Below are 15,601 nucleotides of genomic sequence, written 5' to 3'. Positions count from 1 at the left end.
AGGCATACAACACACATTTTCTTTAATCAATTTTGTTAATCTGATGAAATGTCTCTAATGAAATGCTTGATACATAACACACAAAAATAAGTTGATCTGTGTCTTGTATCTGCTTTGTGGTATTTATTTTGCTAATTACTATTTGACAAAATTCATTACTTTTTCTAGCAATTCTAACCACGCTCCTGACAAAACTCTCTTGCACAGCACTGCATAGCATCAATGGGAAAGCACTAGATGTTTTTAACCTTGAATTTGGCAAAACTTTCAACACTGTCCCCCATAACATTCTCACAGATGAACAGCTCAAGTATGCACTGTGTAAAACAGACAGTGTTGAAGTTGGCTGAGCTGTAGAGATCAGAGGTTTGTGACCACTCACATGAAATCTAACTGGAGACTTTAGACCAGAGGTGCACCCCAGAGTCGATACTGGAGTCCATACTTGAACTTTTCCATTACTGACCTGGATTATAGGACTGAGTACACCCTCAGCAAATTTGCAGACGATAAAAATCTGGGAGGAGGGGCTGATACAGCAGAGGGACATGCTGCCATACAGAGGTGCCTTGACAGGCCACACAAATGGGCCAACAAGAACTCTCGAAGTTCAACAAGGGGAAATGCCAAGTCCTGAACTAGGGGAGGAATAATCCCATCCACCAATTCAGACTGAAATACACAAAATATCATTTAAAGATAATAAAAAATCCTTTCTGTGAGAATAGTCAAACATTGTAATAGGTTGGCCAGAAATGTTCTGGAGTCTCTATCCTTAGGGATATTCAAAACCCAAATGGACATAGACCTGAGCTTTAGGCGAATCCACTTTGAGCAGGAGGGTTGGGCTCCATGGTCAATGGTATCATGATCTTGTCTTTACTCATCTCACATAAAGAATATTCTGTCATTGAGAAAGATACTGAAGTTCTCTATTAGATGATTAAACAATAAATTACTTAATTTAGATCAAACTGGTTGGAAACAAAGGCAGTCTTGCCTCAGCATCCATGAGCTAACTGATCTTGAGGGAAGTGGGAAAACAGCAGAATAGATAGCAGAATAAGACTGGAGCTTCATGAAAGCCTATAAACCTGTAGAAGTATGCACTTGAAGAAAAGCCAAAACATATGATATATCAGGGTATACAGAATCCATTTGTCAAAATGGACACACATATTTAAAAGACATAGTAGTGAATATTACTTTTATCTGAAGTATTATATTACAAAGTCACATATAGCTAATTCAGCAAATGTACCTGGATATGAAAAGATTTAAAAGTCAGGAAAGATCTGCTGTATTACTGCTACTGCTCATATATCACAAAGATGGAAACACTGTTTTTTCACTGTTTCCTACCTCAGACAAGACCTAGACAATTAAACTGTCTTTTAAAAAGAAAAGGCTGCATATATTCAGGCTACTACACTGTCCACACTACAAGACATCAGCTCCACCTTACCAAACTACTGGAGTGTGCACATATACCAGTTATGTGGTTACATATATTGCTAACAGAGGTTTATGCATGTGAATGGGAATTCTGCATTTTGCCTTAAGAAGCACTGAACACACAGCAAAAGGTGACAGAACTGAACTGTCAACACAACCTTCAGGATTATGCAACCATCTGCTGGAACTCTAGTACAGGCAATTGTTAACAATGCAACATCCCAATTAACATAAGTAAAAAAAGAAAATATATTCTGTATATAAAACCAACACAGAAAATAAAGGTTCTGTCCTTCCAGCACAATCCATAAATCAATCAATTTTCTATTATTCAAAACCAAAATTTAACTGGCAGTTAGGCACTATGAATACAAGCACTTATCTTTACAGTTTATAACCAATAGGCAATGATGAACAGATGAGTAAATCTTTTTCATGTTTCACTGAAAACAACTCTACCACAGTAGAACAACTTGGAGGCCCTCAAAATAACAGAGAAGTAATTCGTGATTTTAAAAGATTTTCTTACAGAACAATCTCTTTCAATTGTGGCCCACTAGTATTTTTACGGTTGCCTTCCCTTAAAAATCTTCATGTTCTCATGGCTTCTTCTTTACTATATTTCCTTTTTTACTATGTTCCCCTTGTATAAATAATACCCTGTACCTGTGGATCATCTTGGAATTATCAGTCAGTTTTAGAAACGAAAACATTGGGATTGTACATGAAGAGCTGTAACATACATTTATGTTTGCTCATGGTGTTTAGGAAGTCTCTCCATCAACACTTTTATCTGTGCTTCTGCACAAAGTAAAATTCAAGAAAATAAAATTCCTTGGTTTGAGCAATACCAGGAATAGCCATTTAGAACAACTTAAAGTATATGTTAACATTCTTTAAAGTGTTAGTCCACTTACTTTAAACATTCACAATATGTAAGTATATGTGTTCTACTGCTTCTGTAAGATTTACACACTGTGGAAATCCATTGGGCAACAGATGAATATTATTATGGCTCTAAGATCTTTCATTAAGGTAGAAAATACAGAAGTTAATGGGTGTATGGCCATTTGCATGGGGAAACAGTGACTAAGAGTGATTCTAAGACCAGTGGTCAATCTTTTAGACCATGCTAAGGATCATTTCCCCAGCTGCTCAGAAAAAGTAATCATAACTTCATTTGCGAAAAAAATTGTCTGCCTTTAGGAGATAATTCTATATAATTACAGAGATTATTCCTATCTTTATTATCTACATTTTAAATCTCTATTACCTGTTTTCATTTCATTATATATTCCACCCTCCCTCTGGAATTCTTTTTACTCTTCTCAAGGATACAAAACAAAAACACTTCGAAATTAAGGTTCCAATTTTCTGTCTTATTTTACAGGTGCCCAGAAAAAGAGAAAATTGCATGAAATTATAAATTTTATTATTAAATACTGTGATTAGCAACGAAACAGATATTATTAGCTAAGTAAGCATCACAAATGTACATAATTGCATTGCTTACCTTTTTCTCAAACTCTTTCAATACAAAATATCTTTAGGAAAAAAAAATCTAAAAATAGATTAAACACAACTGTAAAGAGACTATCAAGCACTATGGTTCTTCTATTAGTATATATGCTTTAAAATTCCATTCTTTTTGAGTTTCCATGCTTAAGATACTTTGGTAAGCATTAAAATATTATCAAAATATTAAATTAAGAAAAGCTGACAATCTCATCCTCTTCTAGGAACTTACAGCACTAATAAATAAGTGTACAGTTTAAAGAAAAAAAGCATTACAAAGGAACATGCATCACTATCGGACTGTATCACACTGCACTTAAACAATATCACATATAACAAAATTGGGTTACTCCCTGAAAGAGCTACACAGCAAAATTTAAAAAGGCAGAAAAACAAATTCTCATAGAAGTTATCAGCCATTCCCTAGAAAGAGTGAAGAAATAAAGATACTTACCGCCTTCAGTAGTGAAAGTATACAGAGGATTCAGTGGAGTACTCAGAGTGCCTGGCAGTCTTAGCTTGGAGTGTGGTGACAGAGATGATGGTGCAGGAAGCAAGAGATTTGAGCTCGCCTGCAACAGGAAGACAAATCAGAAAGTGAAGTGTAATTTCCTGGGTGACTTACTGATGCAATAACTAGAAAAGTAATATTTGCTTACTGTAAATAACTATTAAATTCCAGGAAAAAAAAGTAAAACTCAAGTTGATGATGACTAACAACTTCAATTTTTTTTTTTTTTAGTATTTGGAGATACAGACTTGGAAAAATTACTGGCACAGCTATAAACTGAATTGTGTGTTTACATATGGACTCTAACTCTCAAGCAGTGCAAACAGAATTGTTTGAATCAGCATCTCGTTCCATCTTCATGTATAAAAAGAAGAAGACATTTACATACGGTCATAAACTTGTGAATGTAAAATCATTTCTAACTTTTGAGTACTCAACCTACACTACATCCATGAAGAGATACTCACCATTATAGAAAAAAAAAATCCTAAACCAGTCCTAGCACAAACCTGATTTCTGCAAAGCAATAAACACCAAGATCCCAGACACTTCTTACATGTAAATTACACATCATTCCAGTCCTAATTTCCATAGCAACAAAGATAATGTAGTTAAAATCTGTTTTCCTATGGAGTTTCTTGATATACATACAACTATTACAAAGCAAAAGCCCTTCCCAAATTTTACTCTTGACGTATTATCCAATACAGTCTATGAAAAAAAATTTAATTATCTTAAGCTTTAGTTGATCCAACTGAGAATTTTACTGTTTGTTAAATATATTTTCACTGCCTTAATACACCAAAGCCAAAGGGGAAGAAAAATAGGCTTTGAAGAAAATACCTGCAACTTTCTTCAAGCAAGGTATTCATATGCTAAAATTCTTATGAGTTATTTACGTAAGACACCATAGTTCTTGACCCTTTCAAAAGTCAAGCCTGTTTCATCACATAGAATAAATGCACATGGTCACTTAACCCAACTAAAAGCTCCCAATCAGTGGAGCACTACCTCTGGCCTCAGTAAACTCCAAATCAGAACCTTAAACTTCAGTTGTAGGACAGTGATATTTTGCAAATTTTCAAACTACTGGCTTGTAAATTCTGTTTAAAGAAAGGAGACAATCACCAATTCCCTCTGGTTTAACTATCTCAAAAATGATATATTTTATCTATCTATTACTTCTGTAATTCAATAAATATTATTCTATTCAATAATGCATAATATTTGGGTATTGGTAGGTGTACTGGAATGCAGGTAGTACAGCAGTAAAAATGTGTGTTGAATTACTTGACTGGGCCAGAGAATATCACCATCTACTCTGCACCACTACACCAGACCGTCATCTTAACATGTCTGTTTTTTGTGCAGGAATATGGATTTAATTCTGTGGAGGGAAGTTTATAATAAAAACTGTCTTTGACTAACAAGGGACTCTTGCCACAAAGGCGCACAATTGTAATGACTACTTCAACAAAAAGAAAAGCGAGATAGAAAATCAGATTCATCATTGAACATGATTTTAAAAAGCCTTAAACCTGCTAGATTTTACTACAGTGTACAAATTTAAATCAATGCTAGTAAACAGAAGCTGTGAAATGTTTTCAGAATGGAGACCTGTTTTTCTGAACAACTGCAACAACAAAATCAATCTGCTTTTCCTACATTTACATATGCAAGCAAGTAAACGTCATTATTATAAAGTTTTCCCTGAGAAAAAAAATGGTGAAAAGCTATTAGCTTATGTGTTTACTAAAACACAGTAAAAATTATCTGTTCTGCAAATGTTTCGAGCTCAGCATCCCAGTGTTTCATCTTCTTTAATCCACTGTAAGCTCTAGGGAGAGCCTTTCTCCCTAGATGAATGAGAAGATCTCCCCTTTGCATGAATTCCTTGCTGAGTGCACACTACACTATAAGACAAATGGAGGCTTTCCAGTCAAATATTTTAATGGAAGTCTCTTTCAAATTTGCTATCAAAAATTACGTTTCAGATAATACCAGGAAATGAAGGCAGGTTGACTATACTGGCCTTTGGCAACCAAACTAAACAGGGCAGAGCAAACTATTGAAAACTAGCACTTAAGAGATGCCTCCCCAGTTCATCCTGGAAGGAAGAATTATGAAGCTAAACTTGTCTTGATTCTGGTCCTTGAACGAATTATATAAGAGATATGGAACTCTATGTAAATTATTCCTGTACAACATTTAATTCACTTCTCTTTATTTTCCTGCTGTACTATGCAAACACTCTCACTATACATGTGAAATAGCATGCTTTGGAATCAAGTGCAACAGACACACACGAGAGAAGATTGAACATGCGGTCCTGAAGATTTAAGAAAATCACCCGTACTAAAATGCAGCATAAGTTCTCTTAGAATACTTCCTTCTTCTCCAGGCCCTTAAAAACAAGATAAAAACCATTTTTAATAAAAGAGCTTTTAAAAATGAAGTTCTAAATCTAAGCACTCTCACAGGAAGTGATTCGTTCCTCCCCTTGATGGCAGTGAAGCTGAATGCAGGTGAGCTATAAAAGACTGCCCATCCAAAGCAGAGACAAAACCTGAGTTTTAATGACCTTTCTGCCACTAGCTCTTAAGCATTATTTAAATCTCTAAGAAGCCCAAGGAGGAAAAAAAAGCACAACATGTTAAAAGAAATGGGAAGCACTCAGTTAGTAACTGAGAACTAGTGATTCAAGCACAACTGTTTCCAGGTGAAGTACAGAATTCTATGAACAAGAATTAATTCTCCTACAACAGGCGGACATAAGAATACCCACAGAACAAAATGAAGCAATCTTTTTTTTTTTGAAATGCATGCTGTGGGAAGGCATTACTAAATACCTTTACAACAACGAGCAAAGTTGGCTAAGATAGCCAACCATCAATTTACTTATTTTTCACAACAGGCTACACTTGCTTCATGCCCAAACCACAGCGTTATCAAAGACACAGTTTACTATTATCATGAACAGAGTAAAACTAAGAGTTAAAACATTTGTATCGTTTCTGTCACAATAAAGATACCTATATAATTTTTGCCAAGTTTAAACAAAGACTATTTGCATTTTCTTTTTTGTTAGGGCAGCTCTATGCAAATTATGCAAATACACATTTTCAGTGGAACTAGTTTTCACATTAAAAGTGAATTGAATGAGACAAAAAATAGAATGTTCTAAGACTTGACAAGGTGACAAAAGCAATTTCTCTTTTTCCTAAGAATGCAATTTAATGACCTTTGCAATCAATATAATCAATATTTCCATATTACTTGCAAGCCTAATCAAGTTGGTCAGCTCTATATTACTTTTCAATCTCTTCGTTTTAGGTTTCTCTGCGGAAACCTTATGTCTCTAGGACACTGCTTTTAAAGACAGTTAAAAAGCATTAAGACATTATTCTTCAGAATTTAAAAGCTGAATCTGAAATAACAAAACCCCATAATACAAATTCATATTTTTCTCAATGCTAGAAGAAAATACATAGGCAATAATGCTTAAAGTAGGAATATGGCACTACAGCTTTTAAATTTGCAATGTAAGTTTGAATCAAGTTTACATCTATGTAAAAGTACAATCGCTTCTATGACAGTAGCACTAGAAGGACTCCAATGAAAGCTGGGATTCTATTGTGGTAGAAGTCCTGCAATCACTTAGAAATAACCTCTTCTGGTCTTAGATAGCTCTAGGCTAAGTAGAAAAACCAAACATAGCTAAAATGAGATATTATCCCCACACACAAGCAAAACTGAAATAGATTTACTTTGCTTGTCTGAAGCAAGTATGTTCCCCTGATGCTTCCTACAGTCCTCTTACCCTGATTATCCAGATCAGGAACTTGTCTACATGGCAGTATGGTTTCCTTGTAACTTGAGTGCTCAACTGTTTTTCCTCATAGAAGCCCAGAAGTGACCAGGGCATACATATAAAAATTGACACTAAAAGAGGCTTCATGCTACAGTTTAGTCATTGTCTACAGATGCTATGTCTCATCACAAAGTAATTATGTATACTCAGTTCCTTAGCTCTGCCAGCGTTCTGGCATTTCCATTACATGTTACTTCAAAAGCTTTCTTCCTTTTTTCTTCTTCTGTCTTTAAAAAAAAATGTTAAGGAGAAATTAAGATTATTATAAACACTTGGAACAGTAAGCTTCTTTCATTTAGTCACTAGGAACACTAAATTCTTTGTACAAGACACAAAACAGTTAAATAAAGGCTCAGTTATACAGAGGACTCAGCCATTAAACACAAAGAGAACGACACAGGATTCAGCCATTAAACGTGAAGAGAACGACCTTTCTGGAATTGGATAAAACTGGCTTTTCAGCTTAAGAACATGCCTAGATATAGACATCCTAGTAGAAATGGGCTATGTCACCATCAATAACAGTAAAAAGTAGATTTGTCTTGTTTAGTAAGAGCCAAGTAACTTATGTAAACTATGACTTCATGTTATGATTAATGCTATCAAAAAACATATGACTGGGGGAAAAAAAATCCATTACTTCAATTGTTAATTTTAGAATTCTTTTTTTTGCAAATGAAAAATGGATGTAACCTGTCCACACTCAAAGATACTTGTCCTATGATTTTATTTCTCTTTCTGTTATGAAAATAAGACACCAGCAATTCTTCTAACTCAAATTTTGTCAAATACACATACAAACCTACTCCTTCATACCTGCTGGTAAAAGACATTAGGATGTTGACTCTAAACACAGTACACAGCTTCAGGTACTTGTGTAACCACTGAGATGTTTTTAACCCCACCCCACCTACCACACACAACACAGACTCCCCCAAGCCCCCTGTACCTGGTTATACTCTTGGCTTAATCTTGTCTATCATTCTTTATCTCTCAATTAGAGTCTCTTAGTACTTGAGCCACGATCCATTTCCTTTCTGCACCAAACACAGAATCATTGAGTTGGTAAAGACCTCCAAGACCACTGAGTCCAGCCTTTGAACAAACACCACCCTGTCAGCTAAACCACAGCACTAAGTGCCAAATCCCATAATGTCCCAATTCCCACCATTTCAAGGAATGGTGACTCCACCACCTCCCTGGACAGACAGTTCTAATACTTAACCACCTTTTCAGTGAAGAAATTCTTTCTGATGTCCAACCTGAACCTCCTCTGATGCATCTTGTGGCCATTTCTTATTGCCCTGTCACTTGTTGCCTGGGAGAAGAGGTCAACCCCCCACCTTGCCACAATCTCCTTTCAGGCAGGAAGAATGTTCTTCATGTTGCAAGAAACTCTATCACAGCCCCAATAACTATTACCAAAACTGTCATTAATATTATTAATTGACTCAGTGCCCATTTAAAGTATTTTCTCTTATTAAAACTTTCTAATAAAAGCTGCTTTCTCAACAACTTGGTGACAACAAGCCAGCTGGCAGAAGGAGAAGTAATTTGCTGGGTTTTAACATGAATGAATCCAGCTTTCTCTGCTTTAAAATACTATTTGAATAAACATAGTGCGCCGGTTTGGACACCCCAAGACACATAGCAATACTCAGACAGCCCTGTTTAACTTTGTTCAGCAGGGACAAAATAAACATGGAGTAACTATTCTGTAACTGTACCAACATTTATGACTAGACAAGTAATAGGGTAAAACTTAAAACCAATCAGTAAAACCTACACACAGCAGAAGTGCTTAATCGGTGAGTAACTCTTCCTTAACTTTATGAACTGTACGAACTTTTGTGGCAGGAAAGCTCGTACAGTAAAACTGAAAACAAAATTAAAGAAACAACCAGTAAAATCCTCACACAGTAAAAATTCTTAGCACCATCTTATTTTGCTCTCTGATAAAATTATTATAAAAGTATATTTTTATGCTAAAAAATGAATGAAATTCATTTTCTGGCTGGCATACCATTTATATAAAACATAAGTCACTGAGACACATACAATGGTGAAAGAGGTCATGGTTTAACTCTAACCTAGGCAAAACCAGCACCTACATCTATTTTGACTGTGCTGTTTTAAAATTCACCTGTTGGTTGCCAAAAATGAAGAATGCATAAAAAAATTCTTATTAGGCAAAGAGTCTTCTAACATAGAAAAATATGACAGACTTTAAGAACCTGACCTGCTTTGTAAGATTTTCAGACAGCAGTGGGGAGGGAATCAAGCAACAAACAAATCACAGAAAAAAAACATTATTTGTTCAACTTTTTCTAACACAGGCAACTTTATTAAACCTACAAATTTAATCAATTGGCAAGAAAAATTCATCACAATTTCTGAAACCTTTCTATAATAAAACATTTCTTAAAGACATAAAGTAAAATTCTGGCAAAGCTTTTGTAAGCTATTAAGTATTTTACCTATATAAAGCTTCTAGTAATAATTCAGCCATTTCACATCAACAATCAGTTTATGAAATCACAATGATTCAACAGTATCTGCTTGGAGAAGAGAAATGGAGAAGAGGTTTATAAAGCTTATTTTTACATAGCAAATGAAATGCACAGGGTTATAGGATATCAGATGGACCATGGCTTATAAAATACATCCATAGAAGTCCGCAGCTGGGAGTAGCTATGTGTATAGTAATAATTGCAACAAAATTTCTTACAGTAAGAAGAGCATTTCCTAGCATTCTAAAGAGGAATATAGGAATAGGAAAAGGTATACATCACTATTAAAAAAAAAACTATTTCATTTAAAAGCTCTCATCCAATGAGATGCATCGTGCAGGTCATATGGAAAATGACTGCCTGTGCTACAGGATCATGTTCTCTACTAATATGATAAAAAATTTAAAAAGAGATTTTAAAAATACTGCACATTTCTTATACATATGATAAGATTGTAGAACAGCAGTACCTTTCCTGGTAGTTTGTAGATAAACATTTTGTATTGCTGGCACAATTGAGTGAAACAGCTATTTCAGCCTGCAGGAACATCGCACCATTTTCTTGTACTAGGCCAAGAACATTCACAAAATAGGCAATGTTTTAAGAAGAGTCCTCAGTACTTAATATATTATGAACTCTGGTTTTCCATCTTCAGGTAGAAGTTATAGTAAGTTACTACAGAATTCTTACCTTCCAGATCTGCACTAAACCCCAGAAGTCAAGCATGGTATTTCAGAATTTACCAAAACCAAGATGAACCAGAGGACAGATTCTTACGAGACTGAAAATGGTAGCATAAAAAAATACACACCACTTGGGCATCCAGCTCTGCCTCTAGGTTTTTGTTGCAGACAAAAGCACAAGTTTCCCTCTTCTTCCACTTCATGGCTCAGATAGTATCACTATCATGTTTATGTGGTCCCCAAAAGGGTTGCATGCTTTTTTCTGAAAAGCAGCGGCTTTAAATTCTGTTCTATTTTAACACAAGAAGATGTATTTTGCATCTCCACTAAATTTTAAAAGGAGACCATCTGAAAGGACTCCAGTATTTGATGTAGACTACACAAAAGTATCATTTATGAACATATTTTACAGTTGTACAGCTCAGTGAGCGAAGTTCAGTACATTCCACGCAATCCGAGATGTAAGCTTCTGGATTCTCCAACAGTACCTACTTCCTTTATGAATTGTGCCACAGCAATAAATACACTCAAAGGACAAAGAACAAAAACCAAATAGTTGTAAGCATTTTTGTACATAGGAAAGAATACTTTTACATTCTACTTGTCTAACACTGTATTTATTATGCTCCAAGTATCAGAATTTTGGTAACCACTTTGATAACCTTTAATAACACTTTTCAGAAATACATCATGAAGTAAAGACTGGAAAAGCTAATCATACTTTAACTTAGAAGCATTCATATATTGAGAGATAAGGCAGCCAACACATAATTGATTCCAAGTCTAGTACTACAGAGTATACACAGATGCTATTCGTGAGTGCGACAAAGGGGTCAGACATCTAAAAGCCCAATTTCAGAGCTGGAATGCTACATCTTCAAAGAAAGCCCTTCTCTCCACACCTACACAACATATATCATCCCCTTGTTATGGATAGTTAAAAATAGGTTTTTTCACTGCTAGATAGAAGTGAAATTTAAAAAAAAAACAGTAACACTGAATGAAAACCACTTATGAGCCAGAGATGAGTTAAATGTTTGCCTATCAAAAACTTCTATGAATAGAATCATACATTAGTATTAGCTCCTTCAGGCAGAGATAAATAATAATAGCTGCTGCCAAGATTCACTACTCTGTAATTTCTCTGTGTGGTAAACAAGCTGATTCTGCATTCTGGCTCCATACAGAAAGTAATTTTTACCTTTTCTATCAAACAGTCTTAGCTTTTGTGAATTGCTAAAGCTTTAGCACAATAGTCAACTCCCAGTTCTAATTACACAATTTCTGGGCTAATAAGAATGGCAATGTTGCAGAGGAGAAGAAAAGAAACTTCATCTATCTCCTAATTCATTAAGGTTCTTGTTCAGGAAACAAAGAAGAAAAACAGAAAAATAAAAAACTATTGGTTCTAAAGGGACCTGGAAAAGAGGCATGGGTCATAAGACAAAGACCTCAAGCTCATACAGGATCAGAGTATTCTCTATTTCTATCTAGCTTAACCCAAACTTTAATGTACTGACATTTTCTTTTCCAATCCTGTATCTAAGTCACAGAACTCCGAACTCTGCACTTAAAAGTTAGTTTTGAATCCAGGAGCTATGCTGCTAAGTTCACACATGTTAAAACCAGAGACCCCTGTTTTGTCAGATTTCCTGGTTTTATGTTCCAGCACCTTTGTCTCATAAAACATGACTCCAGGCATTACCTTAGGCCAGGTCTGCAAGGTATCCTGCCACCATGCTTGTGCCAACATGGTATTTCCTACATCTCTGGGACAAGGGCATGCAAACATGACCCAAAGACCAGGACTACTCTGCACTGGGGCAGCCTCACCTTGAGTGCTGTGTGCAGTTTCAGGTGACACAACATAAGAAAGACATTAAACTATTAGAGAGTGTCCAAAGGAGGGCAAAAAAATATAGTGAAGGGCCCTGAAGGGAAGCTGTATCAGGAGTGGCTGGGGTCACTTGCTCTGTTCAGTCTGGAGGAGATTGAGGAGAGACCTCATTGCCATCTACAACTCCCTCATGAGAGGAAGATGAGGGGCAGGCACTGGTCTTTTCTCTGGTGCCCAGTGACAGGACCCGAGGAAATGGCCTGAAGTTGTGTCAGGGGAAGTTTAGGTTGGAAAATGTTTTTTCACCCAGAGGGTGGCTGGGCACTGGAACAGGCTCCCCAGGGAAGTGGTGACAGCACCAGCCTGACAGAGTCCAAGAGGTGTGTGGGCAATGCTCTGGGGCACATGGTGTAACTCTTGGGGATGGGGCTGTGCAGGGCCAGGAGCTGGACTTGATCTCTGGGGGTCCCTTCCAACTCAACATATTCCGTGATTCTGTGAAATACATACAAGGTAACACTTGTGTTTTCATCTGGATTTTTAATGTTCCAACTTGACCACAGGGCAGCAAACCACCCTATGTGTGGTTTCCTAAAGTCATCTTTCTCCATTTTTGCTTGTCTGTTCCCAGAAATATTAGCACATTCTCACACATGTGGCTGAGCGGCAACTTTCAAGAGTTCTACTCTGACAAACACTTTAGCAAACCATTTATGTGAGTGTGCATTCTAACAAGCCTTCCAGCAAAGCCTGCACTTACCTGGATCCATCATTTTTCATATGAGAAAGGGAATTGCACACACATCAAAAACTAATTCCCAATTACAAATGAGTAGAAATTTTAAGTTTTAATGTTATATATTTTACTCTGGGGCTGTCCAGAATGGGATAAATCAGGCAGGCAATATTGCAGCCACATGCAAAAATGATCCTATCCCTGCTTGAAAAGGATCTTCTGCTGTCCCCTGAGCATCATGCTGGATCTCTGGAAAGATCAGCATCAAGAGTCCTTTCAAAGAAATCTCCTCCCCAGTATCGCAGTGGTTCATAAGGCCATGCAAGGAAGCACTCTCAGTGTTTATAATCACTACTGCTATGTGACAGATAGCAAACTGGATGTGGATGCTTTCAACCACCATCCTGGACTGTTTGGAAACTCACACAGTGAGAAGACTCAGATGAACTTTTTGACATCTCCCACACAGGTAGAGGGTTTGGAGGATGCTGTCAAAAGCACTGATCATGTCTCTGCTCACAGTGGACTTACTCATCCCAAACTGGTCAATGGAAATCTAGGGTTACAAAACTCCAGTGGCTGAAAGTTATTCTCCCCAACACAGTTGTATTTCATCTAGTTACATGGTTCTGCTAAACCAGATTTGTCTCCCACAGCCCAGAACCGCTGGTTAATTTGGGAGTAAACAGTGCAATGATAAATACTCTCATAAATTCTCTATCCCCATCTTTTTCTTCATATGACCAGATATCCAGAACAGTAAAAATTTATCCTGGAGTATCTTCCTGGAGTACTTGTCCCAGACACAAGGCTACATGCTCCATCCTCTCCATGTTGTGCCCTTCTCTGATACACAACTTGAAGGCTCTTGCGCTCACTCTAAATGAGTATGAATAGAATGAGCAGAAGGCAGAGAAAAGGTTTGCTTCCATGTATCAGGCCACATGTAACTGAAAGGTAGAAGCAGCTTGCCACTGTTATCCATGAGAGTTAGCATGTGGTGTTTCATGAAGGGGTTCACTGGGAGTTCACAGTTCAAAAATCAAAGGTCTGTGGGATAGCTCTCTTCCAGACAGTTTCAAAACTCAGGCCTAATGGGGATGCCAAAGCCAAGGAACCAGACTAAATCTAATCCAAAGTAAAACCCCTACAGCATGATGACAGTAGTTACAGCAACCTCAGGAACAACTGCTTTCATCTACTCATCTGCTTCTTTTGTGATTCACTACTTATTAATGCAGACAAAACCTAAAACTACATTTAAAAAATCTACACATACTCAGAAGTATTTCAAAATGAAAAATAGTAAGTGCAAACCCAAATGCAGTTCAAGTCATTGTGAAAAGTAATTATAACTTCACAGTGATATTCAGGAACATTCTGCATCCTTGCTGCATGCAAAATTGTCTCAAGTTGGGGAATTTAATTAAATTTATTGCCAATTACAAAAGCTTTAATTACCAATTTGGGTATTGAGAAACAAGACAAATAGTAAAACACCCATCCAAAGAAAACACTTTTCATCCCTCTTTGTCTCCACTTCAGGCACCTCTTTTTTCTCCTTTCTAGTCCCCAGTCTCCTTGCTTTTGCCATTATGTTGTACTCAGTCCCTTTGGAGAGGCAACAGATGAGTGGGGCAGTACAGTGAGGTTACTGCATAGTGGCTTGCTCTTTCTGACTCTTCTTGTTTCTTGCTCTTTTCAACTGCTTTAGTATGGATCCTCCACCAGACAAAATCTCCTTTGGGATTGTACCCATCCAGCATGGATTCTTCCATGAGTTGCAGCCTCTTCAGAGGTGTACCATTAGCTGTATTTTCTTTTGTGTGTCCTCATATATCTCTTGTCTCTCTCTTCAAGTCTACTCTGTTATTTCCCCCATATTTCTATTTCTTCATTGTTTTGTGTCTCTTGCATCACCTTCATGCCTCCTTCTGTGTCTTCTTTCACATCTCCTCATTTCACACAACCCCTCACATCCCTCCTGTATCTTCACTTGTGCCCCCGACACATTTTCCTTTGCATATCTCCTCTGCTGTGGTGTTTCCTGTCTCTAGTCAGTTCTGACTTTTCTTAAGTCTGTTTTCTCAGAGATGCCACACTCTGTTTGGTTCCAGTTTCAGTTGTGCAGTGGGTCCATATCATCCTTCACTGAGCTGGCTTGAAACAGCTGTGCCCAGCACAGGGAAGACCACGTTCTCCTCCCAGCCCTGCAGCTCCCTAAAACCCCTGCCATTTACGCCACATACAATTTTTAAGGTGGACAGGAAGCTCAGCCATAATGATTTATGGATCTATGATTTCACACAGATGGACAAATAGCGACGGGCACTAGCATAAAAACATCCCTTGTCATTAGTACTTGAAAAACAAAATCAAGGTTTTTATGATTGCTCTTTTCTTAAGAGCTACTTACACCTGCATTAATATTAGTGAGAGATTTATTAATTTCCAAAGACCAGATGCCATGACAACAGATTTGG

At 36.9% G+C, this 15,601-nt stretch overlaps 1 protein-coding gene across 5 annotated transcripts in view; it reads right to left on the bottom strand.

Annotated features, from left to right (window-relative positions):
* Positions 1 to 15,601, bottom strand: part of AHI1 (Abelson helper integration site 1) — a 90,984-nt gene that overhangs the window by 42,688 nt on the left and 32,695 nt on the right. For all 5 annotated transcript variants that reach the window (XM_069010716.1, XM_069010717.1, XM_069010714.1 and 2 more), the window contains one exon: positions 3,425 to 3,542. In XM_069010716.1, coding sequence (XP_068866817.1) covers positions 3,425 to 3,542 — 118 coding nt within the window. The remainder of the gene's footprint in view (positions 1 to 3,424; positions 3,543 to 15,601) is intronic.

This window comes from Aphelocoma coerulescens, chromosome 3 (genome assembly GCF_041296385.1).
Source record: "Aphelocoma coerulescens isolate FSJ_1873_10779 chromosome 3, UR_Acoe_1.0, whole genome shotgun sequence".
In the NCBI taxonomy this organism is placed as follows: domain Eukaryota; kingdom Metazoa; phylum Chordata; class Aves; order Passeriformes; family Corvidae; genus Aphelocoma; species Aphelocoma coerulescens.
Note: the sequence above shows the minus strand (reverse complement) of the source record. Positions and strands in the feature narration are given on the sequence as shown.